The 27,412-nt window shown below is 39.9% G+C and overlaps 2 protein-coding genes across 2 annotated transcripts; one reads left to right on the forward strand and one right to left on the reverse strand.

Annotated features, from left to right (window-relative positions):
- Positions 1-765: 765 nt before the first annotated feature.
- Positions 766-5,011, reverse strand: spata7 (spermatogenesis associated 7; the record flags this gene model as incomplete). Its single annotated transcript, XM_083998577.1, has 12 exons — positions 4,891-5,011; positions 4,073-4,135; positions 3,877-3,966; positions 3,638-3,685; positions 3,098-3,195; positions 2,477-2,934; positions 2,334-2,379; positions 2,107-2,228; positions 1,946-1,996; positions 1,747-1,824; positions 1,558-1,615; positions 766-1,422 (listed from the first exon to the last, which is right to left on the reverse strand). Exons 1-12 carry the CDS (start codon positions 4,931-4,933, stop codon positions 766-768), a joined length of 1,812 nt encoding a protein of 603 aa, XP_083854703.1. The 5' UTR covers positions 4,934-5,011.
- Positions 5,012-8,155: 3,144 nt separating this feature from the next.
- On the forward strand, positions 8,156-23,198 carry kcnk10b (potassium channel, subfamily K, member 10b; the record flags this gene model as incomplete). The annotated part of the gene is made up of 7 exons (XM_083997746.1): positions 8,156-8,210; positions 11,360-11,775; positions 19,401-19,518; positions 21,193-21,353; positions 21,529-21,721; positions 21,829-21,971; positions 22,542-23,198. 7 exons carry the CDS (start codon positions 8,156-8,158, stop codon positions 23,196-23,198), a joined length of 1,743 nt encoding a protein of 580 aa, XP_083853872.1.
- Between the last annotated feature and the right edge of the window lie 4,214 nt (positions 23,199-27,412).

The following is a 27,412-nucleotide window of genomic DNA, read 5'->3' on the forward strand; positions in this document are numbered from 1 at the left end:
TCCCTTGTGTAACTGCTCGCAAAATGGCCCAAGGTGTGGTAATAATGGCCGCGTATAAAGTAACTGTAGCTGCTGGCTGCAAGTGGCTGCAATTGGGAGTTTGTAATATTTTATTCACAGATACAAAGCACACAAGAATCAGAAGAGTAGAAAATTTATTGCAATGTGTAAAGACACTTTCTGGTGGCAGTCAGCTCCTAATGGCTACAAGTCAGAGGCATATGTTATGTCAAACACAAAAATTGTAAGTTTACTAGTAACAGTGAATAGGAAAATGTAAACTGCAGCTAGGTAACACCATTCTTAAGACTGACCGGGCACACTGCAATGAATCCACTCAAACTAAAGGAAAAGCACTAATTCCACACATCTGACATCAGTGCAGTACTATGGATAATCCGAAGTTCCAAGTCACACTAGTTACCATGGGGCATTAATTGTGATGTTTTGAGCATTACTTTGGATATCTATTGCAACTCAACAGTAATAATTCAAGTGTGTGTCCATTTTACACTCATGTATTTATGCCCCTGATTTAACCTGCAGAGCTTTGATTACCTATGGGACATGTTCATTGTCTCACCTCACCTCATTAGTGAGGGCTGTAAGAACATGGAAACACAACCAGTGTTGACTTAATTTTCAAAACTAATACTTTCAACAACAGCAACAACAACAACAAAAATCAAATATATATGTTTCTCTCTGGGACAACACTTGCCTGGTAGCAAAAATATTAAAAGATTTTTTTTACAACAACAAAACTCAGAAAAACTCATCATCACTGACAGTGGCAACTGGATCTGCATGTTGCTCATTAGCAGTGTCCACATTGTCACAGTGTGTACTGCTGGATACATGAAGTGACTCAGACAAACTTCTTCCCAGATCCTCGAGCTCTTTGGATTGCCCATCATAATTGACCTCAGCTTGGTCTTGATGAAATCCCTCATCACTGGTTACAGTAGTGTATTCATGGTTTTCATTGCCGACTTCATTGCCGTTTGTTGCAGCGGTTGTGTCTATTTGACTGGGCTGAAAGTCATCTTCACTGATTCCTGTGTAATTGATAACATGCTCACTGAGCCAAGAAGAGCCGATGTGCTTTTCCTGATCATCAACCTCCTCATCCTTCTCATTTGTTTTTGTGGGTGAGGCAGTCCTATCAGGAGAACAGACAGATGTACGCGCTGATAAAGCATCAGTGTAATCTGGTGTATCGCAGAATTTAATCAGTGAGGCGTAGGAGATAAGATCACTGTCTTCTTTGGTCTTCACTTGTGACCTCCCTGATTTCAGATGTGGTAGGAGTGAATCAAACAGATCATACTCCTTTTTTTCAAGCTCTGCACTGGAGGTGGATGTGTCGGTTGGCTCTTCAAGTTCTTTACGCAGCACATCCAGAAGGTGGCGCATTTTACCCTAAAACAAGCAATGTGATTAGACGAAGCAGTCTCAATTATTTATTCTTTTTTTTTTATTTAAATGTATTTACCTATCACTTTAAGAATACATGGCAATGCATATATGGCATTCTGCATTGATATAAATGCTCACCTCGTCAAGTTGATGCCGGTTCATTTCAATATGACGCTTTATCACCCGGTCTAGGATCCTTGCAGCAGAGGACATAGATACTTAACTCAAGTAATGATTCATGAGGCTGCAACAGGCATCAGCCACAGTTTAACCTACCAAATTATATGTATACATGTGTTCACATAAGGTACAGGAATGTCAACAAACCTGCCAGAGATGTGCCCCCTGGACAAAATATCTTCCGTTACAGCAGAAATAAATTCGAGGTACTTTAATTCTTCTTCCCTGTTTAGTAACAGATGAGAATAATTAATTTCATAGAGAATATGCCACTTTAGATATTCATTTAATTATTATTTTGTCAAATCATTACACGTAAAGCAATATTTTCTACTATCTGACTTACTCTGCAGATACTTTCATCATGGTAGGAGATTTCCCGCCTTCTGGTGAGACCCTACAAGAGGAGACTTGTTGTTCATTCTTTTAGAGCTTTAAAAAAAGAAACACACACGGCACAACATTGCCAACACAACACACTATATTATTTCTACTTAACAATTTTACCTGGATGGGGAGTCAAAGAGATAATGGTCTCTGCTCTTGTCTACTTGACTCCGTTGTCTAGATATTGAAAAACTGGTGCCATTGAACTCATCCTCAGACCACTCATGCTCTGTAATAAATCCCTGGAAAAAGGAGATATTTAACACTGTCACAAGTTTCTCATGATCAAATTCATATTTTCCTTTGTTTTACTCTCACTTTCTTATTTATGTTTTTTTTTTAATTACCTGAGATGGTTCATCAAACTCCCGTGTGTATTCCTTGGTTTTTGTGCTGCATAAGAGAGAGAAGAAAATAAAGATATTGTAAGATCCCTGTTGAAGTAATTGTTTGCTATACTTTGAGACTCACTGAGGATATTTGTTAATACCTTCTATCATACCTCTCCTTTTGTGTTAATTTCGTGTTGGTGCAGTCCTGAGTAGGTTTCCTTCGTGGTGCTCTGTAGTAGCGATATTTTTCCAGGTATGAACTCTTTTCTGATTTCAAAGTCTTAGGGGTGAAAGGTTTGTCTCGGGTAAAGTGCTGTGAATGTTTCTGGAGCAAGTCTCCACTGTATGTCTTCTGGACAGGGTCCTGGAAAGACTTGTAGCAACTCTGATCTCCAAAAGCTCCAAGAGAATATGCTGACTGCTTTCTGTGCAAAGCTGCCTCTGGGCTTCGGTACTTCATCTCTGATGCTGGGCGGCTGTGATGAGAATGGTCTGGTCTACATGACTGATAGACTGTCTCCTTAGCATTAAAGGAGGTGCTGAACCTTGGGCTGGACACCATGGAACTCCTCGAGCAGAGGTATGGGCTGTCGTCATACTGGACAGATGATCTACTCTAAAAGAGCAAACATCGTATTAAATTAGATATTGTATTGAAAATAACTTTTGCATGACAAATAATGTGGAATTTACATCCAAAGCCTTTTCGGTTAAACACATCAATATTACACAAAGTAGTGAGAAAACACATCAGTGACTGCATTAGGCTAGCGTCTCACCTCGGAAGAGGAGCAGGAGGCTCTGCTGTTCCTCTGCGAATGGGCCGACTGAGGACGACCCCCTTTCCTCAAGCGATCCTTCCTCATCTGGTCATTGTCTGTAAGCAGGTATGAAATACTAAATAAGTGTAATTCTCACAAATTTTTCTGTAAAAAAAAAATACTGTAATTGATGTATTTCCTTCATTCTTTCACCCAACTTTGTGATTTACATCATTTCCTGGAATGACTTTGTGTAGCACCCAAGAGATTGGGCAAGGACTCACTGCACTTAACTCAGTTTATGAGGGTCAGTGTAGTGTAATGATAAGATGAAAGCATGATTGTAACCATTAGAGTTGAGGATGAGTTGCATCCTGTTCTCGAATGCGATGACTGGCTGCACTGTATCATTTCTTATTGAGGCTACGGCCAATGCAGCCATTTGTCTTTCCCTGTGCAATGATGCACCGCATGTCTCCCTGAAAGAGCACTGGTGAAGCAAGGTTTAAACTAAATCAAACCCCACTGTGACTGTGCCCAGAAATATAAGGTACTTACACTTTACACTGTACATCATGCTTTTGGGTACTGAGGCATCAATGGCAGCTGTGGAGGAAGGAAACAAATGCAGGATTATAATATTATAGGATTATTACATGAGATTATTAGTAATCTAATTGTTATGCAAAATAGATACCACAGGAACAGATAAGCATATTATGTGCATGAGCAAAATTAGTTTGTTCTTTTGAATACCACTGTAAGGATCATAATACATTTTTATGTTACGTGCTCACCTTTAGCTGAGTAAACCTTTTTGTAATGAGACACCATGTGGTCCTTAATGATTGACTGTGTCAACTTATTGGTTGAGTGAGGGCAGAAAGCTAAAAACACAAGACAGACAACAACATATAATACACTTTAAAGTGAAAGTTATACCCAACAAATGACCAGTGATTCACTCAACTTAGAGAGCATATTGAAACTTACGGCTACTTTTCGAGGTCTGTCCTTTCATACCAGCGCTGCCCCCCAATCCAGATGATACACTCCCTAAAAATAAACAAATGAACATGGACCTGTTGAAAGACTATAAATTGGTAGACTGATAGTTTGTTACTTTTTGATACCAAGCTTTAGGTAAACACTCATTTTCAAATGTGATCATTTATGGTTAGATTTTGTATCACTGTAAACTCAATACCTTTGAGGTTTTTTACTATTGGTCAGAAAATAAACAATGTTAAGACATCATTTTAGGCTAGATTTGTGAAGAGAATGTATATGTTTATTGGTTCAATCAGTGTTATCATATTAACCATGCAGTCCTTTAGGAGAGTAATACATGATTTATTTGGTGAATATACAAGCCTTTTACATGCTTTAGTATGTTATGACTTATTAGCAGCAGTATCTGTGTTATTGTAAAGTAAGAAACAATAAGTAAGTTATTCTAATAAAATTTTGTTTTAGCTTAACTCCCGTTGTCAGTGTTTTTATGAGGATAGAAAACGTTTCTTTTCGACACACACAAAAAACAAAACAGCTGAAACATCAAAGACCAAAAATGATGGAACGTAATATGAGCTGACTTGGTTAAGTGAAGCATCGTATAACAAGCTAACTTGGTTTTAGATTTCAGTTTTAAGCATTGAGAACAAGCAGTGAGGGTAAATGGCTAATCGTTGTCTAGGTGAACTTGAGGCCACACAGCCAGGATGAGTTTATCTTTAGTTAGCTGCCTATGCACAATTGAATTTGATTCCCTCTGCTGATTAAGCCAAATAGTAGCTAATGCTAACACATACCTATTCTCGATTCCATGTTAATGCTGCACTCAGCGTATCCCATTTTCCTCGGAAATACTCGAGGACATCCACCGTAGCGCTCGGATACATGCAGAAAAGACAGTGTACTCGACTGTGGACATTTTAAAGCTGAAATACGACCACGCAATGCAATGGTAACATCCTAATACTAGCTTATAAGCAGATGAGGAGCCGCGCAAAGCTTCCCCGTCGCCATGCTGGTTGCTACGATAACTCACGTCATCACGTTCGTGCGTAAGGAAGGAAGAACACGCCCCACACAACCCACCCCCATAAACATAGACAAAGACACACCTGAAGCAAATTATATGACAAAAAGACATTTAAAATTACAATAATAAAGCACTTTATAATGTGACTTTTGTGTGTGTGTGTGTGTGTGTGTGTGTTTTTGGCAACAGATGAGCTTTTTTACATTTACCTTCACCTTTCACAAATCCTAGGCTTGCCTGCAGTATAGATTTTAAAAACACCAGAAAGAAAAGTTGACAAAATGAGAAAATTCGCTATGAATATCTTTGTTTTAACACTTCTGGGTATGGATATGGTATTTTTGGAGCCACTGTTCATAAGACAAACAGGATGATGCAAGCAGAGCCCGTGTGAAGCCCATAAAGTGCAGGAAAGGGCAGCCTATATTGTCCTCAGTGGTCATAAAATACAACATGTGCTGTGCACCATAGGGCTCAAATGTTCCAATTAAAGGCATGATTACATATAAAGCCCCTTCTATCTGCAGAGAATGTCGTTCAATTGTCCTCCTGACATTAGAGGAATATGACTATATGCGGCTTTATGAAGGGACATACTGTGTGCTGTAGACTTCCAACCTTCATCACAGGTTTTTAAGAGAACATGCCGTAAGCCTGTAAATATTCTCATTTGTCCAGGTCATCATTTTCCCCCAAAGAAAATTAAATCAAAAGCAACTGTCAGATGTACACATGAACTGATGAAGCCTCTTGGATGAGAGGTGAAACGTCTTAGTAAATAACCAAGTCCAGTTGCTTTTGATTTAAATTTCTTTGGGGAAAAAAGAACATGCCATTTTCAGACAGGTATTTTGACTACATTTTGTGTCCTTTTTATGTGAGAGTCTTCATTTCATTCAAGCGGCCTATCTATCTTATTACATTAGTGCTTTTCCTGCTGTTACATGTCCAAAATCTGTTGTATAAATACTTATATTGTATTCAACTCTGTAATCTGCATGATGCCACTGGCAGTTCAGGTTAACAGATGACATTTTATAGCACTTCCTCACCCAAACTCTGACCAACACCTTTCTGTGGTGTAAAACTATGTATCTTTTATTTAAGTTCTGTGCTACTCTCCTCATGGTCCTAAATCCCTACCCGTTTATGAATAAAATGGCGGGTTGCCTGTGTTCTTACAGCAACATGAAGTGATCATATAGCGTGCCATTATCATGAAAAGTCATCAGTAGCCTCATTTACGGTAATGTGTCAGTGAGAAATAAAGCAACAAATAGAAAATCTGATTAGAGTGTGTTGCTCACGAGAACATTCTGTCAACAGCATATTGTTAATTGTGTTCCTTGTATTGTTTGATAGACCTTTTAACCCCTCACGTCATTTACCAACAAAAGATTGTGAATGACTTAATAGCAGTGTCAACGTGTGAAACAGATCTTAAAAGCAAAGCACTGCTTGTAGTATTTTTCATTCTTCTCCTTTATTTTGACACTATTGATGTAGACTCTGCTTTGCATTATCTTGTAGACAGAGGGCTATACCTTTTTACATTTTGATATGGTAATAAATTGCCGACTGAAAATGCACATTTTTTAAGTTTTGCATTAGCAATTAGGTTGCTTTAACATCAAATATGGTCACAAAATTCATAACTTTTGACACAATAGTTTTGATGCAGAAATAGTTGCAGTCTTTTCATCTTCGCAGTGGACATTTTGACCTTTGATTACAGATAGAGCACAAATTGAGTTGGTCTTCATCACCAATGCATTTTGTTGTGAATTTCTTGCTTTTTCTTTTCATTAATAATCAGTGTCTTAAAAATAAGTGGCTAGTAATGTTAAACATGTCACTATGTTAACTAGATGATGATTGTTATCAGATATGTATATTAATTTAAGTTTCAGGTGTGCAAATCCATTAATTAATGACCTATTAAAATGAATGGTAACCAATGGCTTCAGCCTTCATCTAATTAAAATGCACAAAAAAAAAATAAAAAAAAATAAAGAAATGCATGGATGAGGATGAGTGGACAAAAACAAAAACAAACATTGCCAACAAGTGCTGTCCTTTGGATATGACCTTTATATAAACTTGTTGGACGTTTTGGTCCTTCAACCACCCTAAAATCAAAACAAAAGCTCAGTAACACACGAGCCCATTTACAGTAGGCTATTTAACACTTAATATATCAGTTTAAGACGTCCAGATATTTGCCCCCCATTGTGAACCTCGCCATCTCACTGAGTTCCTCCTCATCTGACGTACTGGAAGAGATGACTAGTCTTTGGCTATTGGAGTTCATAAATAATGCACCGTTTCCCATATGTGAATGATGTAATGGTTTAAGTCTGCCTCTGATTTGGGGGTACATCTCTGACTTCCCGCCCCGCGCCATGTGCTCAATCGCCGGTTACCCAACGATGAGAAGATAATCCTGCTTTGGAGGAAAAATCACAACAGTGAGTATTCAGTAATGGATAAAACGAATACGGTTTGACCATAAGATGAGAAGCTCGAAGCAAATTTCATTTAGCTCATTGCAGTAAAGGCAGGTGGAGTATAGTGCGCTCTGGGAATGAAAGGGAGGAGAGCATCCATCCTCGTTGTTCTCGCTGCCGGCGTAAACGCGTGCGTAAAGTTGCTTATATTTGGACAGACTCCGGTTTTGTCTCTGGATCAGACCACTGCTTACTGTCTGTTTTGACAGTGACATCGGAGTGAGAGCGTTGCGACAGCTCAGTGAAAGGTCTCACAAGTATATCAGTCTGTCAGGCGACCACCACGCGTCTGAGCGAGGCGGAGAAAAAAAAAGGAGGTGTAGCGGGGGGATACCAGCTCAGGCAGACAATGCGGTTTTGCGATGCGTTTGCTCTTCTGTACAAATTTCACCCCTATGCACGAAAAGATGACGTGAAGATGTGGCAGAAGAATTCATCGTGATTGTTTTTTTCTTTTCTTTTTTCCTCCACTCTCACTCGCATTGAACATCTTTCCTTGCGTTTTGATTGAGAACAAAAACAGAGATGAAATTTCCAATAGAAAACCCGAGAAAACAAGTTAACTGGGACCTAGAACAAGGTTGGTAAAATCTGCTTTCTTACCACTTATTTAACAGTACTCTAAATCTCAGTGTTTCACAGAGAAACATGAGATTGGATTATAATCGCATCGGGTTGAATTATAGACGAATTTGCAACAGTTTACACCAGTTTTAGCTACATCATTTATTCAAGATTTTTTCTATTTTATTTTGAATTTCCACATATATTTTTTTTATTTCTGCCATACAAAACGGACCTTAACATAAGACAAAGCGAATGGGAGTAGCCTATGTCTTTATTCTCCATCCTCCGTGTGCTCAGCTGTGCGAGGCAACGCTGCTGGGAGCTGAGCAGCAGTGGAGTCAATCAAGTTTGCACAAACTGCCAGCAAAGAGACCGGAAGCGGTGTCAAAATAAGAGCGTATAAAGTTGTTCCCTTAAAAATGACGTTACGAGACTTGTACCTTTGTGAAATTGTCTTTACAGAGGAACAATTGCAAACAATACTTTCAATGAAAACAGACTGTCTCCTTAGGCTAAAGGGCCTTTAACAACAAGGTGGTCTTCACTCTCTGTTATTTTTTGGCGTAGGCTACAGGGAGGCTGGAAGACAGACTTCTCAAAGCAAATTCCTTGGTAAAGGTTTTATTTTGAATTCTGTATTTTACCGGAAGTCTCCTCTGTTACATCAGTCTAGTTTGACGGCTGTGTTGCAGGCTCAGCTGGTGAGTTAAACGCCTGCAACCTGTCCAGTACCACAGAGAATAACTGGGCTGATTCTACACGAATCAACCCAAAATTTGCCTCCAGGCTAGACTTAGTTTGATTTCGTCATCAATGGGTAAATAGGCAAACAATTCTTTTGTAATCCCAAATTATGAAGGTGACAGATTTGAAATTGACAAACTGGTGACACTGAACTGTGTGGTAACTGATAAGTGCCATTATTGAAAACCTTGTCATCTACACTTTTTCCCCATTCTTCCTGTGGTTGAATTGAGTCACATATCTCATTCACTGACCTGACCTGAGTCTCCAGTGAATATTTCCTCTGCTTTAGCCAGACATGTTGGAAGCAGAGAGTAAGGCTGAGAGCTATAGTATCAGATAATATGAGATAAAACTGCTTTCCACTCAGGCCTTATTTAATTTGCTAGAATCAATGTGAAGCAGCTACAGTGGGTTGAAAAGGATTTTAGACTAATGCAGCCTCAGAAATTTGAAACACAAAGCAAATTATGGTAATCACAGTTTTAGTTTTGGTTTAAAATATTTATTTTGGCCTCTTATAACTGCTTTTTGATCACTTAAATGTGTGTGAAAGTTTCTTAACTGCCCTAGCTGCCAGTGCTCCACTGCACTGAGCTAATTTACTCAATTTCACTCACTTACAGCATGAGATGAAAAGCAATTAATGTCACTGTAGACTTTATGGATTTGGTCCAAACTGCAATTAATCTACTGACAATTTTCTACTGCATCCATCAAAGTGACTGAACCAAATACAGCATGAGATATTAATGTAGGGTGATGGTCTTTTTGCTGCTTCAACACTCAGTTTTAATTTTCTAATTCATCTCATGTTCTAAAAATAGCCAGCCACCGCCCTTAAAGGGCACATACTGTAAATTGAAAGAGGCAGTTTTGCACCTTCCCGAGCTTGTGACATCACTTTGCTGTTATTGACTCGTGACACGGGGATTAACTAACAAGATTCATCGCTCCTGGACCAAAGAATGGGACACTTCCTGGACGTCCTTGACTCACAGTGTGCTTGTGGGGTCTGGCAGCTTTGTGGAGGCCTGCTGGACCCCACACACATAGCTGTCTGAGGGTTAAGTGCTGATTCTACGGTTATAGAGTCCCCACAAATGGAGCAAGACAAGGATATGTGTGTGTGTGTGTGTGTGTGTGTGTGTGTGTGTGTGTGTGTGTGTGTGTAAACATTTTGCTTACTATATCCTATAAATCCCATTAAACAAAAGAAAAACCTCCTTTAAATAAATCAGCTGTAGACAACAGGCTCAGCTCATGCCCCAGAGGCACTACATGCGCTCCCATCTGAGACAGGTGAGGGCATTAGGGGTGAAGGCCGTTGGATTGCTTATACAATACATACATTAAAGGAAACCTCATGGTTGACCTGCTCCAGCCCTTGTGCATTTTGTGCATTTATCATAAAACCAATTCAGAACCTTATGACTGAAAGTGGCACTTACCCTTCTGTTATGGCCTCTTAGAGAAATTGAATACTGCCTCCCAGCAAAGAGAGTAAGTTAATTCCCACCTGTACTAAGACCATTGTAAAGGTTTAAGTGCAAGTGTTGTGTCTTTTAAAAAAAATTAATGCTTTAATGCTTCTAAGTTTGGCTCATTGTGTGTACGCACATGCAATATTTAGACAATATATTCATTCATGTCCAGAATTCTGGATGTTTTTCCAGGTTTTGCGTTCATCACATTATATTAATGATTTAGTTTTCTGCATTAGCAATGAAAGCAGTGGCTGTGGACTTCTGAGGCTCCATTTCAGAGGACTAATGGCTTTTATGTAAAACCGGGAACAAATTGTCTGGATGGAAAGCTGTCGAGGCAAGAGAGAGTCTTCCTGCGGCCAGGCTTTGGAACAGCTGTAGTTTTCAGTATCAGCCTTGCAAAGAGCCTTTATTAGCCCACGGTAATGCAGGGAAATTGCTTTTTAATGCATCACACAGGAGGTTATAGGATTTCAATAGTTGTAATGAGATTATGTTTATGTCTGCATTAAGCCGTGTGTTGTTGTTACTTCAGTTGAAAAGTATAAGCCACAAAGAGCTTAAAGATGTGAGTCTCATAATGAACTCATTCCCTTTATCAATTTTAAGATTTCTAATAATTAACAGATTAGGGCAAATAAATAAATACCGGAAATTACCACAATACTCTGTCTAATAATTTTGAACTCATAAAGCCTGAACATCTCGGGTGATTTTTTTTCATTCGTCTGTCTGCACATTTTCCATAATATAACAGATTCAGGGCCTTGAGCCATTTATTAGAACAGTCTGCCAAAGTTTATTCATCTAAAAATAACTATTCATCATCAGTGTTTACCAAAAGGAATTACTGTCTATGTCTTGGCATCCTCCTATACAAAGATGAACAAAACATATATTAATTAAGTTTTTCTCCCTCTCTCTCATCCAGTGGCGGTCCAGACCAACTTGGCCCCTCTCAAAAAGGTCCAGCCTGGCATGGCGAAGTCGACTCTAGTCCAGGCCAGCGTTGCCACCATGCAGAACCCAATGGGCTGTGATCCAAAGGCCAACGGTCATTGTCCACTACCACGTCTGTCCATCTCCTCCCGCTCTGCCAGCGTGGTGGCCAGCATGGATGCCAGCTGTGACGGTGCTGTTGCAGCCCTCCACTCGGTGATGAAGTGGAAGACCGTGCTTGCGGTTTTCATCGTGGTTGTTCTCTACCTGATTGGTGGAGGTCTGGCGTTCAGGGCGCTGGAGATGCCATACGAGAGCGAACAGAAGACCAGCATCAACCTGGAGAAGGCTTCGTTCCTGGAGAGAAACCCCAGTGTTTCACCTGAAGAGCTGGAGGCACTCGTCAAGGTTAGTGCTTGAAAGTGAGAAATGATGCTGTCCATATTTAAATGGATAAAGAGAGTCATTTACTTGTTTTCTCCAGATACCCAGACAGCCTTGGAATAGTACATCGCATCTATTATCTACTCTTCACCACCAACAGATTAGTGTGTGAAAGGACATGAAGATAAGAAAAAATTCAATGAAAAATGATCCTACAAATAATACCGAGTGTCATTCAATTTGATCGGTAGATAAAAAGAAGAAAGTCAGAGGATTGACCTTTGCAGCAGCAGTTATATGATGGTGATAGCTATCGGGGGTGATCAGGGTTTCTCAGGGTAATTAATTCTGGTTTCATTAGCTAATCACATGAACTTGAAAGGGTTGGATGTTACTTCCTTTCATGCCCACACTGTCCTCCAGCAAATGAAGCTTTTAATTCAAAGTACTGCAACATTTTCGCTCACGTGCAGAGAAAACATGCTGATGTAATATCATATGTCATTCTGCTTTTCAAGCTTTTGCTTTCAGAGAACATTTGCGTTATTGACCTTCAAGCCAAAACCTCCTGTCTTCTTCAGAGCTTTCAACCACATGGCCTTCATGTGCCATTCACTAAGATCATCAGATTCAGATGAAATCTCAGAAAAAAGCGTAAAAAAAACAATTTGTCACATTCACAATTGTGATCCTAAACGTGCCGATCTTTTCCACTAGTCAATTGACTTGTCTACATGCATCATAGTTACAGGCTATGCAAGTAAGTTGGAGCAGTTTAGCTGTTGTTGCTACGGAGACAGGCGTCTGAAACATTATCTTTTTGCAAATTTAGTTTTTGGCTCCTGTTCAGCCATTTCTAATTGGTACCTGTTGCTTTCATTGTGTTCTCGCATTCGCTGAAAGTTTAAGGAATGATTGTCAGTACCAGTTTAGATTGGTATTGTTATTGCTACTCCACTTGGCAGACACAGCACTTCAATATGTGTGCAAGTGGGTGGGTTGAATTTGCCACAGAAGTAGACTGTCCTCTCGCTAAATCGAACGCACTCACTATTAAGGGTTGCATTAAGCTCGCCATGTTTTCAATGGCACTGTGTTGTCATAGCCGTTATAATGATGCTAATTTTTATGGATTTCCAATTGCATTTTCAATAGATTTCTTCACACAGTGTTGAAGAGTCAATAAATGGATTACAGTTACACAGAGTCTAAAGCTCCATCAGAAGATACACCCCCCTACTCTGTGCCCCCTGGTTGTTTGGCAGTTGATTGGTAAATGTCATGAGCAGACTTAGAGGCAGGTCCATCCTTTAGCAGGAAGCACAGTAATACCTTCAGGGTTGTTTACCACAGAGATACCCGTGATTCTCTGTGACACTTTGCGTCTGTTGGCAGATACAATGTACAGTGCATGCAGTTTCATGTTATCGAACATTACATCATGGAGAAAAGGGTAGATAACTGCCTGCATCCTATGTTATGTTCATGGTCAGTGTCAATGTGACCTTTGCGCTTTAGTTCATGTACAAACGGTATTGTAATAGTTAGTAAAAAACAAGAGTGTGGATTATTTTTAGACCGTGAGTAGAACAGTGAGTTGTTTTGAGGAGTAGATTTCACAACTAACTTGTATCTGAATGCGTTATGCCCTCAATAATAATCGTATGAAATCCCAGAGTGATGTTTTAACAACACCCACACATTTTGAAAAAGGAAACTGGCTCACAGCTACAACTGCATAGTTTTTCTTTACTGTAACGTTTTAAGCAGCTGTTGCAGTGTTTCTATCAAACCTGTGTGTGATGCATCAAGTTAAATAATTTAAAGAATGATTTGAAAGACCCAGGAAGATTTTAGGAACTGAGTGACTGTGCTGCTGAATTCTCAAAATGAAACAGTCTGATCGTAAAATGATTTATTACACGTGATGAAGAATTAATCATTTAGTGGTTGATCTCTAACATCTGAACCTGTATAAAACAGGCTGTTGTTAAAACATGACAACCTTTCACACTGTGATGTAAGGTTTGATTTAAGCTGACCCGAAGCATAAAAAAAAATAGAAAATTCCATCATAACTTAACTGTGCATTTTACAATATCTTTTTACAGTGTCAGCTGCTTCACCACACAGAGTATTATGATTCCTCATACTGCTCTGTGATATTACACCCAGAATTATGGGGCAAGATTTAAGGTCATTGCATTGAGCTGACATGTACAACTGGAAGCGAGATTGGAAAATGATTTGAGATGTGTCGGCGTGCAGTTGGCTGAGTGGAAAGTTTGATTTGTGAGGGGGTGCAGTAGGACAAGGATCAGTCGAGCTCTCCTTAAGACAGAATCTGCAGAAGCTGTTCAAAAAGGAAAAAAAAGGCAATGTATGTGTATGAACGTGGGCGACTATCTTGCTTCGAGAGAAAAATAGGTCCAAAGGGCAGCGGTGTCTGATCAGTATTATTCAACAGAAATCATATGGAAATAGAGTAACCCATGTAAATAGTTTTGTTTTATTTGTAGCAAAATCCTAGCATGTGATACAGATGCCAAAGGAGCTTCTTGGAATAATGTGCTTTCCATGTTTTTTTGTGTGTAGTCTTAGAAAAGACAAGAGTCATGTCAGTGTCACAGAAGGCTCCTCTGATTCTCCAAAGCTTGAAATAACCCCAAAGAGAGAACCAACCACATGGCATTTGGTGTGCTCCACTTTCCGCTAGAATGGCTCCATTTGATGTTAGCATCTTCAACACTGCTCCAGTGAATATTGGACTGCCTATTTCTCCACACACCCACCTCTGTTCATTTATTCTCCTCCCAGAGAACCATCTCTTTCTTTTTCTGTTAACCTCCGAGCCACAAAAGCGCTATCATGAGTTTGTTCAAAAAAAAGAAAAAGAAAAAGGAAGGAAAAAAAAATCAGTGACGGTGTTTCCTAAGGAGAAGTGTGGAAATAAAAACCTTTAGCATGGTGTGCCTGGGGTCCGGAGGGAATCAATTATTCATTGCACAGGCCAGCAGTCACAGACCTCCTGCTGCCCAGAGCAGCAATGCTAGTAACAGCAAACACATCATAATTGAGGCTGTTGACTGTACAAATGATCAGATTTAGATACATATGGTAACATGTGTCTCACAAGGTTCCCAGAACTCAATTGTATTTGACAAATTTAATGTATAAAAACTGTTTGGTTTTCTGCATAATATTGATACAACTCTAAGGCAAACCTAAAGAGCAACTATGCAAGATTTGTACCTTAATTAAACAGCTTTTGAGTAACTGTGATGGTTAAATGACTTGTTACGGGGAGAATGGAGACTCTCTGTCTTCCACTGAGGGTCTCTTGGCCGAAAAAAACAATCTTGCAGGATCAATGCCTCCAGTGGTGAGTTTTTACGACAGTGAAATTATACACTCTGAAACTGTAGGGAGAGCACGAGGAGGAAAAAAAGCGTCCAAAACAGCGAAAAAGTGACCGACTTGCATAGTTCCCCTTTAAAGCCACTGCCCGTAATTAATTAACGTAGCTTAGTGTAAAGACTGGAAAAAAGGAGAAACAATTAGCCTGAGTCTATTAAAAAGTAACAAAATGTACCACCTAGCAGCTCTAAAACACTTTCTTAGCCGTTATGCCATGCTAAACCAACAGCTACCATCTGTAGCTTCATACATAGATAGAAGAGAGGCTTCTCCTCTACCTCCTGTCAATAAAGTGAAATATATTCCCCAAAATGTCAAACACTTCCTTTAAATCGATACTGATCCACCTCTCCACTGACTTGTGATGGCACTTCAACTTTAAAAAAGGGAACAAATACCAAGCTATGTGTGAAGCTCACACTGGCAATTTTTTTCTGCTGTCTCAAGAAAAGGCCTTCAGGACACGCTGCTTCACAAGTACTCCATCAAAGAGTCTGTCTGGTCCTCTAACAGGTTCCGTTATCGGTCTGTTCGTGCTATGTCAAGCCTGTCACTCAGCTGACCAACCTCCGTGGGGACACAGCAGTGGTGACTCACTGTTGTCAAAGTGTTTGGTGGAGGAGTTGACAGAAAAATGGCAACCTCAGGAAGCTCATGTGTGTGTGTGTGTGTGTGTGTGTGTGTGTGTGTGTGTGTGTGTGTGTGTGTGTGTGTGTGTGTGTGGGTGCGTGAGACAGATGTATTAGCGAGCGGGCGCTTGTTAAGGTTTGCTCCACAGCATGTGCTGACTTGATGTGTCGGTTGACCTGTTCGTGTCTGCTTCGGTATCTCTACTGTCCACCTACCCGCTGTGGCGCCCGCAAAGGCGGCGGAGCTAATTGGCTTTCCGATAGCGCCGCTGGGATGAGTCACACAGTGGCACTATGTGAAGCCTCGCTGTTATTGACACCAGTCAAGCCTCATTTATTGATGACTCACTTATTTACAAACAAACTTTTACAGACATCGAGATACCTGCAGTCAAAGTGCGTCAGAACACGACCAGCATCGTCAGTTATTTTTAATAGCATGATTTCAAACATATGGATTTATAGTTTGTGAGAACTGTTCAGAAGATCTCTGTGCCTTTAAATGTCACAACATGGTATATGCTGTGCCTGGATTGCCTTTGATTATACATGTGTAGCTTATAAGTGGGTGATATATAACAATGTGACGCTGCCAAGAGCTGGTCTGTTGCATAACATGTATGTTTACTTAAGATACATTAAGTACATTTTGATGAAAAGACCTCCAACGCCTTTACCTAATTAAGACTTTCGATGCATGACGTTTGCTGGTGGAATATTTCCCCATGCTGCCTTAAATTAAACCTGAATATTGGTTCCATCACTGTGTAAACAGTGGCCCAAAGGAAATGTTACATCACAGCTGTGAGATGATACTAAGCGTGATGAAAAAGTACACCTCTAATGTGAAAACAAAACTGAAAACAAACAGAACTCCTCAGGATCATGTGTATCAAAGGCAGATTCATTTATTCCTTCCATTACACACAAGATCAAGTTACTGTAACTGAGCTCAGTGCTCAACTCACAAGCAGTTCTGATAAATTCATAGCAGCCTAATCTGTGATGGGCCTCAGTCTTCCTGTTTGGCAGCCTTTTGTTCAGTTATAATGGGTGCAAGGTGGTCAGTGTTGAGCTGTAGATATTAGTGGTGCAGATGAGAGTGCTTAACGCTAAGAATGAAGGGAAAGTGAGGCACCATGCTGGCTGTATCACTGCCTTCACCTGCTGTGGGCTAGAGAGACACACTGAGAGGGACAAAGATCTGCAGTGGGTTCATGTGCTCTCTAATGATCCTGCAGTGGTGAATATGAAAACACATTAGCAAAGAGCCTGTCAGGAGCGCCTGGTGGTGACTGGATGTGTGAAAGGATCTTGTTGTACACCGTCAAAATAGCAGAGAGCAGGATGTATGAAACCATCGCACGATTTGCCTAATTAACACCCTGCAACACAAATCAAAGTTATCATCCTCGTGCCTCAAACGTGCACGTGCCAAAGGAGGATTTTCCACATTTCTAATGCAGCGTGAACTTGGCTGTGAAAAAGACCAGACAAAAATAGACCTCCTCATAAAGTATTCAGATACATTGAGGCTATATATAGCTCCCTCTTGAGTCCAAATTTAGGTTATTAGGGGTTTATTGTATAATTACCACTTTGATATTGCCCCAATAAAGGAGCTGTGTCTGCTAAAAACCTCTAAAATAGCATTACTGTAATTGGCTAATTTTAGGTACGGAAATCAATCTCATTAGGGGGGCTGTGCTGATGGAGCTGAGGAAATCACAAGCAAGATTATGAGTAGGCATGTGCAGTGATGTGTGTTGAAGTGGTCCTCCACTCTGTCTGCTTTGAAATGTATGTCACGAGAGTTTATACATATTTTATTACATGGACGTGCATCTCACTAACAGCTTGCATGGATTGGATTGGATTGGAAAGGGGGGTTGCTGTTTTGATGATATCCCACAAGGAATGTTGGTAAATGCAGTGGAGCTATAAAGAAATCCATCCCAGTGACTTTGTGTTATCGTGCTTATTCAAACCCAAGAGCATCAACTATAAATTTCCACAGAGATAAGAAAATAAATGCTTTTCTCATAAAATGCCTGTAAACTAGGAATTTAGACAGAAAACAAGATAGCAGATTAACATGTCATGGCTGCATAATGGAGCACAGAAGGAGATTAATGAGAATAATGATGCAGTCAACGCAGAGCATTGTCGCTTCTTAATGTTTTTCCGACACTAGACAAGCTGGGAATAAAGAAGAGCTCAGGGACTAAAGAAAAAGGCTGACACTGAAAAAAGGAGATAAAGGTCTTTCTGCTGCATGTGAAAGTCTGTTTAGTCAGTGTGAACTGTAAAAAAAAATGCAAATTTGGTCGGGAGGAGAAATAGCATCATATATGAGGAATCTGATCTGAATAATTTGATCAGAACTTGTGCTGGGTATTTGTGTGCATGCCCACAGGGATATTTTTTAAAAATATATATTAATATTTGATTTTCGTAAATGCAAGTAATAATATACTTTATGATTGTGGATTACTGTCAGTCAAATATTAGTTGCATTTTTTTTTTTTTAGTTTGGGTGTGTTTTCATGAATAAATACAAAAACACTGGCTCAAGGACAGTGGTTCCTCTGAGACATGTTTCATATTTCAGAAAGAAATGTTTTTGTTTGGTTATTTTTTTCACATTTCCTTGGTTTTGTGCATTTTTTCTATTGAATTTCAAAAGATTATTTTTACACCTTTAGGACTCAAATACAGAAAAAAAATCACTCCATTGTTTGAACTTGTCACAACCAGCAGGTATTTGACATTCATAAATTAATTCATAAAAAAACAAAACAACTAAAAAACATTTAATTGTTGTACGAGCTCCTTTGCCAAGAATGGATGGCAACTGTAGCCTATAGTATTTAATAACAAAATAATCAAATTAGTATTCGATGCAATGCTTTTTTGTAATTTAATTGTTTGAAAATTGTTTATTTCGTATCCTGTAGAACAGAAACATGGAATAATTCCACTGTGAGCAACAATAATATTGGACTGATTCAATTAATTGTCAGTAATCTACTTAGTGCCACTTCCTGTGTTATTAAAGTATTAGGACATGCATGGGTTTTGGAATGATTCAATTCTCCATCTGTCGTCCATTCGCTCTCCTCCAACACATTTTCCACACTCAATCTTTTTTCCTCTTTCATCAGGCAGTGACTTGCAGATTGATCTAGAGATAGTCAGTCCTAACCTGCTCTTCAGTTCACTTACACAATCCAAGGCACAGGCCACATATGCATCCACAAACACAAATGTACACAAGAGACACATGTACACAGAAATGCATAAACATTGGCAGGAGGTGGGTTAATGTACTTGCTCTTTTCACGCCATCACGACTTTATATAATGACACAAAGCGGACATGTTGGTGTTTGTTGTATGAGCTTGCATGCAATCGAGACTCTGTGTAAATTTATTCATGGATTTCATTGGCAAAATGTAAGTTGGGTGATAATTTGTGCTTTGATAATGTCCATTTCATCATCTCCATTATTCACTTTGCTGCTAAGATAACAAAAAGTTGTATATTTTGTGTTCATATACCTGCAAATATCAACCTTATAATTCCTGTTATCCTTTCTTCTAGCATGCCATAGATGCTATGTGTGCAGGAGTGAGACCTACTGGAGACGCAAACTATAATTCCAGTCACTGGGACCTGGGCAGTGCCTTTTTCTTCGCTGGAACTGTCATTACAACCATAGGTAAATTTGATATAATTAAAGAATGAGTTGAAGCTGCTGCTGCTCACTCCCACCTTATTACCCCTCAAGAAGCGTTAGTCTTGTCAGATTCTCAGAATTAATATATAGTAGTAATTTCATTATAATGTCATAAAAGTAGAGTTAAAGTGGATGGTTTTTAATTTTAACTTAATTATTTTTGTAATGTCCTCTCTTCAGTGACAGTTTTATTTCATGACACTTTTTCATGAAATAAAAAATTCATGAAAACTTTTATGTGAAGTGATATTTCATGATAATAAGTTGAGATTCAAATCAGCCAATATAAAGTATTTTACTTATTCACTGATTATCTATTCCATAATCAAATCATTTTGTTTGGAATATTGTTTGATATGGGATACTTCACTGTTTATAGAAAACCATGCATCCAACCTGGCAGTGCTTGTTGTGTGCAGACAGAGAGGAAAAGCAATATCACATTACATTCATATCATTTCATCATATAAATCTTTACTGAAATTAATTTCTTAATCTTGTCCACAAAATGTGTCACAGCATGGGCCTATAAAAACAAGACTAATTGGCAATAAATATTTTTTCAAAGGTGGTGAAGGATTTTATCTCAGGGTTGTGCTCTCAGTTAGATGCAGATATTTTCTCATTGCTATCTCTGCAAAGCTGAGTAGGTGATTCCTTCTTATTACTGCCCTCAGGTGAGTTTCACAAATCCCTGTCACGCCCATGAGCTGGAGCTAAATGAGGCAAAACACCGGCAGTCTGGAATTTAACAACCTGTGAAGATCAACATTATTGAAGAAGCTTAGCTTTATTTGATATCAAGCTGTTTCTAAATGTTCTTTTTCGCCCTCTAAAAAGGCTTTCTTTTTTATGAGATAAACATGTAAACAGTTTATAATTGATCACAGTTATTTTTTCAAATGAATGTGAAAACCCTCAGGCTTCATGGAAGCGTTGATCAAATGCAACCATTTACAAAAAATAAAGTTCCTTTCAGGAGCCACAAATTGAACATCATGACCGAATGATTAAGGTTTCTATATCAGCTGCACGCACTGTATGCTACTGTCTTTGAAATGACTGGAAAGCCACACAGCCACTGGCCTGGTATTATGGTGGAGTCCAGAGATTTAATTACCTGTGGGATTGGCATATTTGCCGCTGAGTAGGCTTTCAGTGGATTCACGTACTTCGAACTAAAACATCATGCACGTACGTACATACAGACTCAAATACTGTAGCTGTAATGATGTAATGTGAATCGAATTTATACAGTACAACAGGTTGAAATGGGAAGCATTGGGAAACAGTACAATATAAGCTGTGTCTCCCTGGCTTCTTCATTGTATCCCTGTCACTGTAGCACCATAATTAATGCAATTTTCTCTAAGGGGAACCTAATTATTGTCTCTCTTGGAGCTTATTTACCTCCAGGAACTAAAATGTATTACATAAGCAGTTCAATTGATTATGTTGCATAAGAAAGTCATGACCTCTTCTGCTTCTCATTTTACTCTTGATAGTCCACCCCCTCTGTCACCTCCCCCATCCCGTCCTCTTGACCTTACTCCACATCTGTGTTTCATGTCCTCAATGTACTGTGTCTTCACTAATTTCTCTGTTTTTTCTCTCTCTCCTTTCTTCCTCTTTGTGCTTTCTTTGTTTTTTCAACAGGTTATGGAAACATAGCTCCAAGCACGGAAGGCGGGAAAATCTTTTGCATTCTTTATGCCATAATTGGCATCCCTCTCTTTGGCTTCTTGTTGGCGGGGATCGGAGACCAGCTGGGGACCATCTTTGTGAAGAGCATTTTGAGAGTTGAGAAGATATTCAGGGTTAGTTACAAGTATCACATATATGTATGTTTATTTCATAGGTTACATGTGGTTATTGTAACCACATCTGAATTTCCTACTTTGTTGTGACGTCTCATAAGATCTTACATGGTTTTACATTTTTCTTTCTAGGTTAAATTAACAGCTTGTCTGTTTTATTTTTAATTTTTTTTAGCAAAAACACAAACAGATCAGTCAGACTAAGATCAGAGTGACATCCACCATCCTGTTCATCCTGGCCGGCTGCATCGTCTTCGTCACCATCCCAGCTGTCATCTTCAAACACACTGAGGGTTGGACCACACTGGAGGCCATCTACTTTGTAGTGATCACTCTCACCACAGTGGGAATAGGAGACTATGTCGCAGGTAGATGTGGCAGACAATTCTTCTGTCAACGTGTAGATCTCTTTTTAGTTGAGTTTCAATAACATGACATTTTTTGCCAAACGTGTGTATGTTAACTCAATCTCCAGGCGGAAACCGTGCGATCCCCTACAAGCAGTGGTACAAGCCACTGGTGTGGTTCTGGATCTTGGTGGGTCTGGCGTACTTTGCGGCTGTCCTCAGCATGATTTCAGACTGGCTTCGAGTGCTGTCTAAAAAGACCAAAGAGGAGGTGGGGTTCATTCAATTACACCTCTCATTATTACATTAGAGAGGCAGAACATGAAAGGTCACTCAGCTGCTACTTCTCTTGCCCCGGCTTTCTGTTCTCTTATTTTGCACATTAATTGCTGTTTAAATCTTGTCAGTCTGATCAGAAACAGGTGGCATTTGTTGGAACTGTTGAAGATGTAGGTGTTTTACAAGGTTCAGACAAGACAGACAGTGACTCATTGATACACCATACTAAAAAAGGATTCATGGCTAAGCCTATAACTTAGTGGACATGTTTTTATTTTAGATTATGTGGAATATTAATAGAACTTTTTCTGTTTTTCTAATGTTGCCATTTTCAATAAATCTTTTGAAAATACCAACACCAACAACAAATCTATCTTCCTCACCAGTAAGCTACTGTCTGTGCTGCAAAGGCCTGATATGAGCCCAGCTTATCTGTCTCTGCCATAGGGCTCCATTGTTGTATAAAAACTATTAAAAACATGTATGGGAGCCAAACCTGTTGCATTGTAGACTGCACCAAATATCCTTTCCTAATCCTTTTCTTGTTGCACTCTTGTCACAGGTCGGGGAGTTTAAAGCTCACGCAGCTGAATGGAAAGCAAATGTACGAGCAGAGTTCCGTGAAACGCGGCGGCGCCTCAGTGTTGAGATCCATGACAAGCTGCAGCGGGCCGCCACCATCCGCAGCATGGAGCGCCGTCAGCTCGGCCTGGAGCAGCGAGCTCACTCCTTGGACATGCTGTCTCCGGAGAAGCGGGCCATGTTCGCCAGCCTGGACGCTGGCCGTTTCAAGACTTCATCCCAGGAGAGCATCGACATCAAGCTGAACAACCTGAGGCTGAGGGGGGCCTGCGAGTCATACGACCATCAGGGCAGCGAGCAGACGCCGCAGACAGCTTCGTCCTCGGAGGAAAACCTCTTCAACTTGCGCTTTGGATCCCTCACCAAACTGGGCAGACGCAACAAGAACCGCGAGCTTCGGAGGAACATTCCCGAAGATGCTCGAAGGGCGAGTGTGGGAATGACCAGTGCAGGTGGTGCCATGCTGGGAGAGGAGAGAACGGAGGAAGAAGAGGAAGAGGATGGGGAGCCACTTGAAGAAAACGGAGAGAAGAAAGAGGGAAACATCAGTCTGACAAACCTGTCGCAGTACGTGATGGAGCGCAGCAAGTTGAATGGGTTCATACCAACACAGGCCAAAGACACAGAAAATGATTAGGCATTGAATGGAAGAGCACTTCAGAGACAGACGAGTAGTGCAGAGACAGAGAGAGTGAGAGAATCACAGACAGAGTCGGAGTGAGAGTGCACGGTCCTTTGAGATGTCAAGAAATGTGCCTTTGGGTTTCCTATGCTTAGATTGGAGCTGCTCCCAGGAAATTCAGTCATCGTGCCATAGCCGTGGGAAGAAAATGTGTTGCCAAAAATGAATAAAACTGAAGAGACAGAAGAGGCTGTAGTCAAAATACCTCATTACGGATGTTACTGTACAATGGGCTACGTAAGAACTTTAATTTCTACAGGCGCTGTCTCTCCAGCTCCGCTGTCTTTCAGCCCTCACGGCTCTTACGAGACACCTGGGGGCAACAACTCGCATGTTGACGTTGAATCTTATTTTTTAACAGTGTGGGCAGGACTCGCAGAGAGCTAGATTCATGTCATCCATCCTCAGGAACATTATCGATCTCCGCTTTGTCATCTCATACCGTGGGAGGCTATTTTTAGCTCAGCAGCCTGCTACAAAAGGACTTGAACGTTTAACGAATGGAGAGTGGGAGGTTGTGTTTCTGCTGGATCAATAGACTATGAGCATTTACCTAAATGACATGTACAATTATCCTTCCATGGTATGTGATTTTGAAGATGTAGCCCTAGGGTAGAAACTACTACATACTGAGAGCTCATAGAAAAACAAACTATTCCTCTTGATTGTGCATGGTTCTTAAAACACGACCACGGCAAGCAGCTAATTGACGTAAGCAGACTTAAAGCTTGGAATTACATCTGTAATAAAATGTTGCTTTTTGTTTGAATAAGAAATGAAAAAATGTATTGCTTTCAGCCACCATCTTACGACACACAGTGAATCGACACAGTGCTACAGTTCATCCCATAAAGACACCGTTAATCACCTTTGGCCATGAGATTGTCAGATGTGTTTGGTTTTGATTCTATTTTGTTTTATATAAGACATTAACATGATCACAGAATATCTTGAGATTGCTGAAATGAATGTGACACTGTTGGTTTTGAACTCACCTAGCATGTTTGCATCTGTGTTTAATTCCCCTTTTATATCAGCCGAGCACTTGAGTTGTATTTTCCATCGACCTGTAAGATATGAACAAAATTTATCGCTTTCCTTTTTTTTTGTATTTCTTTTCTGAAACACATCCTGTAGTAGTTAATGGAAGTTCACACTGAAATGTTTTAAACTTTTTTTTTATTTTGCAATTTTCCAGGATTATTAAATGTATCACTGCTGAATCACACACACACACACACACACACACACACACACACACACACACACACACACACACACACACACACACACACACACACACACACACACACACACACACACACACACACACGCACACACACAGACACGCTGGTTGTACTTGTAAACCTGTTCATCTGCCATGACCATGACCTGTGACAAGCTTAGCGACTATTTGTTGTGTACAGTTTATTTCATGAACAGATCACATTAAATGTAGTGAGTGCCTTTTTCCAGATAATAAAATGACAAAATAAATTAAAAAAAAGTGGTTATTGCTATACTAATCACAAAATTAACATTTTATTTACAAGAATCAATCTTCTTCTTCTTCTTCTTCTTCTTCTTCTTCTTCTTCTTCTTCTTCTTCTTCTTCTTCTTCTTCTTCTTTTTTTCATTGTACCACTTACCTACAGTATGGTTATAAGGGACCTAAAGCTGAAACTCGTTACCCATTATTGGGCACTGCAGAAGCAGAATGGGATATATTTTACAATTAGAATTTGCAGTGTGTCTAATGTGACGAATGTGTTTTCTGGTCATTGTCAATCATTGCACACTTACATAAGAGGGTCATGACTCATGATGGATGTTTTTTTTTAGTACATTCACCTGCTCGGTACCTTATAAAACATGCACATCCTTTTATTTGAACATGAATTTAGTCTGCATGAGTAAGAGGAATTATGGTCTCAGCAACACCAGTTATTTGAAAATGGTTAAATTTGTCCTCTTGTGTAATGTAATTTATTTCCGGATGGAAGGGAAAGAATGAGCTCAAGTAAGCATCTTTACAGCAATTTGTCCTAAAAGAAAAAAAAGGACAAATACCCAGCAAAGTGACAAAAGGACATGCTCCAAGTGCTCTCAATTTACTGAATTTATTCAAACATGACATGTCAACCAAGCATAGCTTCTATGCAGTCTTGAATTTATTTTCGTCCCGCTTCTTTTGTCCCCCTGTCAAAAATTTTAGCCTCAACGATTTTTTTCCCCAAGAAACGTTATCACAGTGAATTTGCCGTGATGCAGCTTTCGGGTAATTAAACGACAAAGCCCATTATTATGTAACTGTCTCCTATAACATGTTGCAGGATGCGGGATAGCCAAGGTCTCCATCCATGCATGTCTCGCTCTGAACAGTCAGGTGTGTCAGTGTGTGTGGGACGCTGGAAAACGACCAGGCTGACGGCACCACAAAATAAATTAATCAGGGAGGCAGGCGAGTAAAAGGAAGGCTATAAATTGCATGTAATGGAAAGGGTGTGTATGTTTGTGTGTGTATGTGTGTGGGTGTTTGTGTTTGTCGAGCTTTCCTCCAAGGTGGAAGTGACCTCAACCTGCTCTGCCCTTCTTCTCCTCTTCTCTTTCTCTTTTGTCTGTTCGTCACTATCTTTCCGTCACATGCGTCCTTATCTCTGTTCCTCCCCCACACATGATGAATCACCAAGGGATATTATTCTCATTATTTCTTTAATTGTATGTGTAGGTTGTTCAGTAGTCCACGTGCTCATGTCCTTTACTGAGCAATGTCTCACAATGCCCTAAAAGTTATTTTAATATTGATCAACAATGCAGATCACAGGCTGAAGACTGTGCTCGTGACTGAGATTCTGTCATGGGTACAAAAATTTGAATATTGAGAGCAACATCTTGTGCAGTGCTAGAAAAGGGCCGTGAGTTCTCATCAAAACAACCAGGGATCTCTGAAGACGCCTCAATAGTTCAAGACGATTTTTTTTTCTAAAAATGAAACCTTGATGTTACATTTATAGCCTCAGGTGGATGAAATGAGTGGTTTGACACACTGTCATTATTGGGTCATACAAGTCATGTAAAAACATTTTAAAGTATCATAAGATTCCCTCTATGCTCACACCAAACTACTGCTCTGTTAGTGTGATTTTCGCTTGCTTGACCATCTGCAAAGTGCATTTCTTCCTGCACAGTTCTTTGCTTCCTCCTTTATAGCTTTGTGTGTGATAATGTTGAACCTTATGTCTATTTTCCAGCCAGCAGGGGGAGAGAGGCACCAGCTTAAACTGAATTTGCACATACAAGTTTAATGTGAAGAGTGGTATGCAACAGATTTATTCGTTTGATACTTTGGCAAAGTTTTTCCCCCCATCCATCTGTTCCTTATCTAAACCGTGACACGCAGCCAAACTGACTAACTGAATGTTCCTGGTCTTAAAACTTCTCTGATGCCGAAAATAATTTCTTATGTCTCCTGTTTTTCTTCTGGCATCCTGACAGTTAACTGATGTCAACCACCAGACTTCACAGCTCTTCCTCCCATTAGAAGAAAGCTGTGCAGTATATCCTGAAGGGTGCTGCAGATTCTCACATTCACCAGTCAAGGTTGTGCATGAACGAACACACAGGCTTGTGTGTCACATCTGAGAGGATGACCCCCACACACATGGGCAGACATCCTAATCATTCCAAGTGGACTCACTTAAGCAAAAGCAATCCCAGTTAAGGTGCAAATACAAAAAATGGGGGAAAACAAACAAAAAAACACTTCTCTTTCACTCCAGTGTCAGAGGGCTGGAAACAAGGTCAGTTCATGTTGTAACAGACGAAGTAGAAAAACTGCAAGAGTAACTCCTGCTCACTTTCAGTTCTCTGTAAAAGAACAGAAAGATCAAAAATAGCCATGATTCAACCAGGAGAGAGGGTGCTGTGGGAGGTGGATCATTCCTGTGTTTATTCATCTTTAGTCATGCATAAAGCTCACATCTGGCAGGTTATTCTGCACCCCCCCAATCCTCCACCCACAGCTTTTCTCCCACGTAAATTTGGGATAATCAATACAACTAAGATCTCAAATAGTTCTCCCTTTAAAGAGTTCCCCTTTGCTGATCTTTGACCTGCAAAGTCATGTGACTCACCAAAGCTGAGTGAGGAACTATCTGTGCTGCTTAAAG

Source organism: Trachurus trachurus (genome assembly GCF_905171665.1).
Source record: "Trachurus trachurus genome assembly, chromosome: 22".
Lineage (NCBI taxonomy): Eukaryota > Metazoa > Chordata > Actinopteri > Carangiformes > Carangidae > Trachurus > Trachurus trachurus.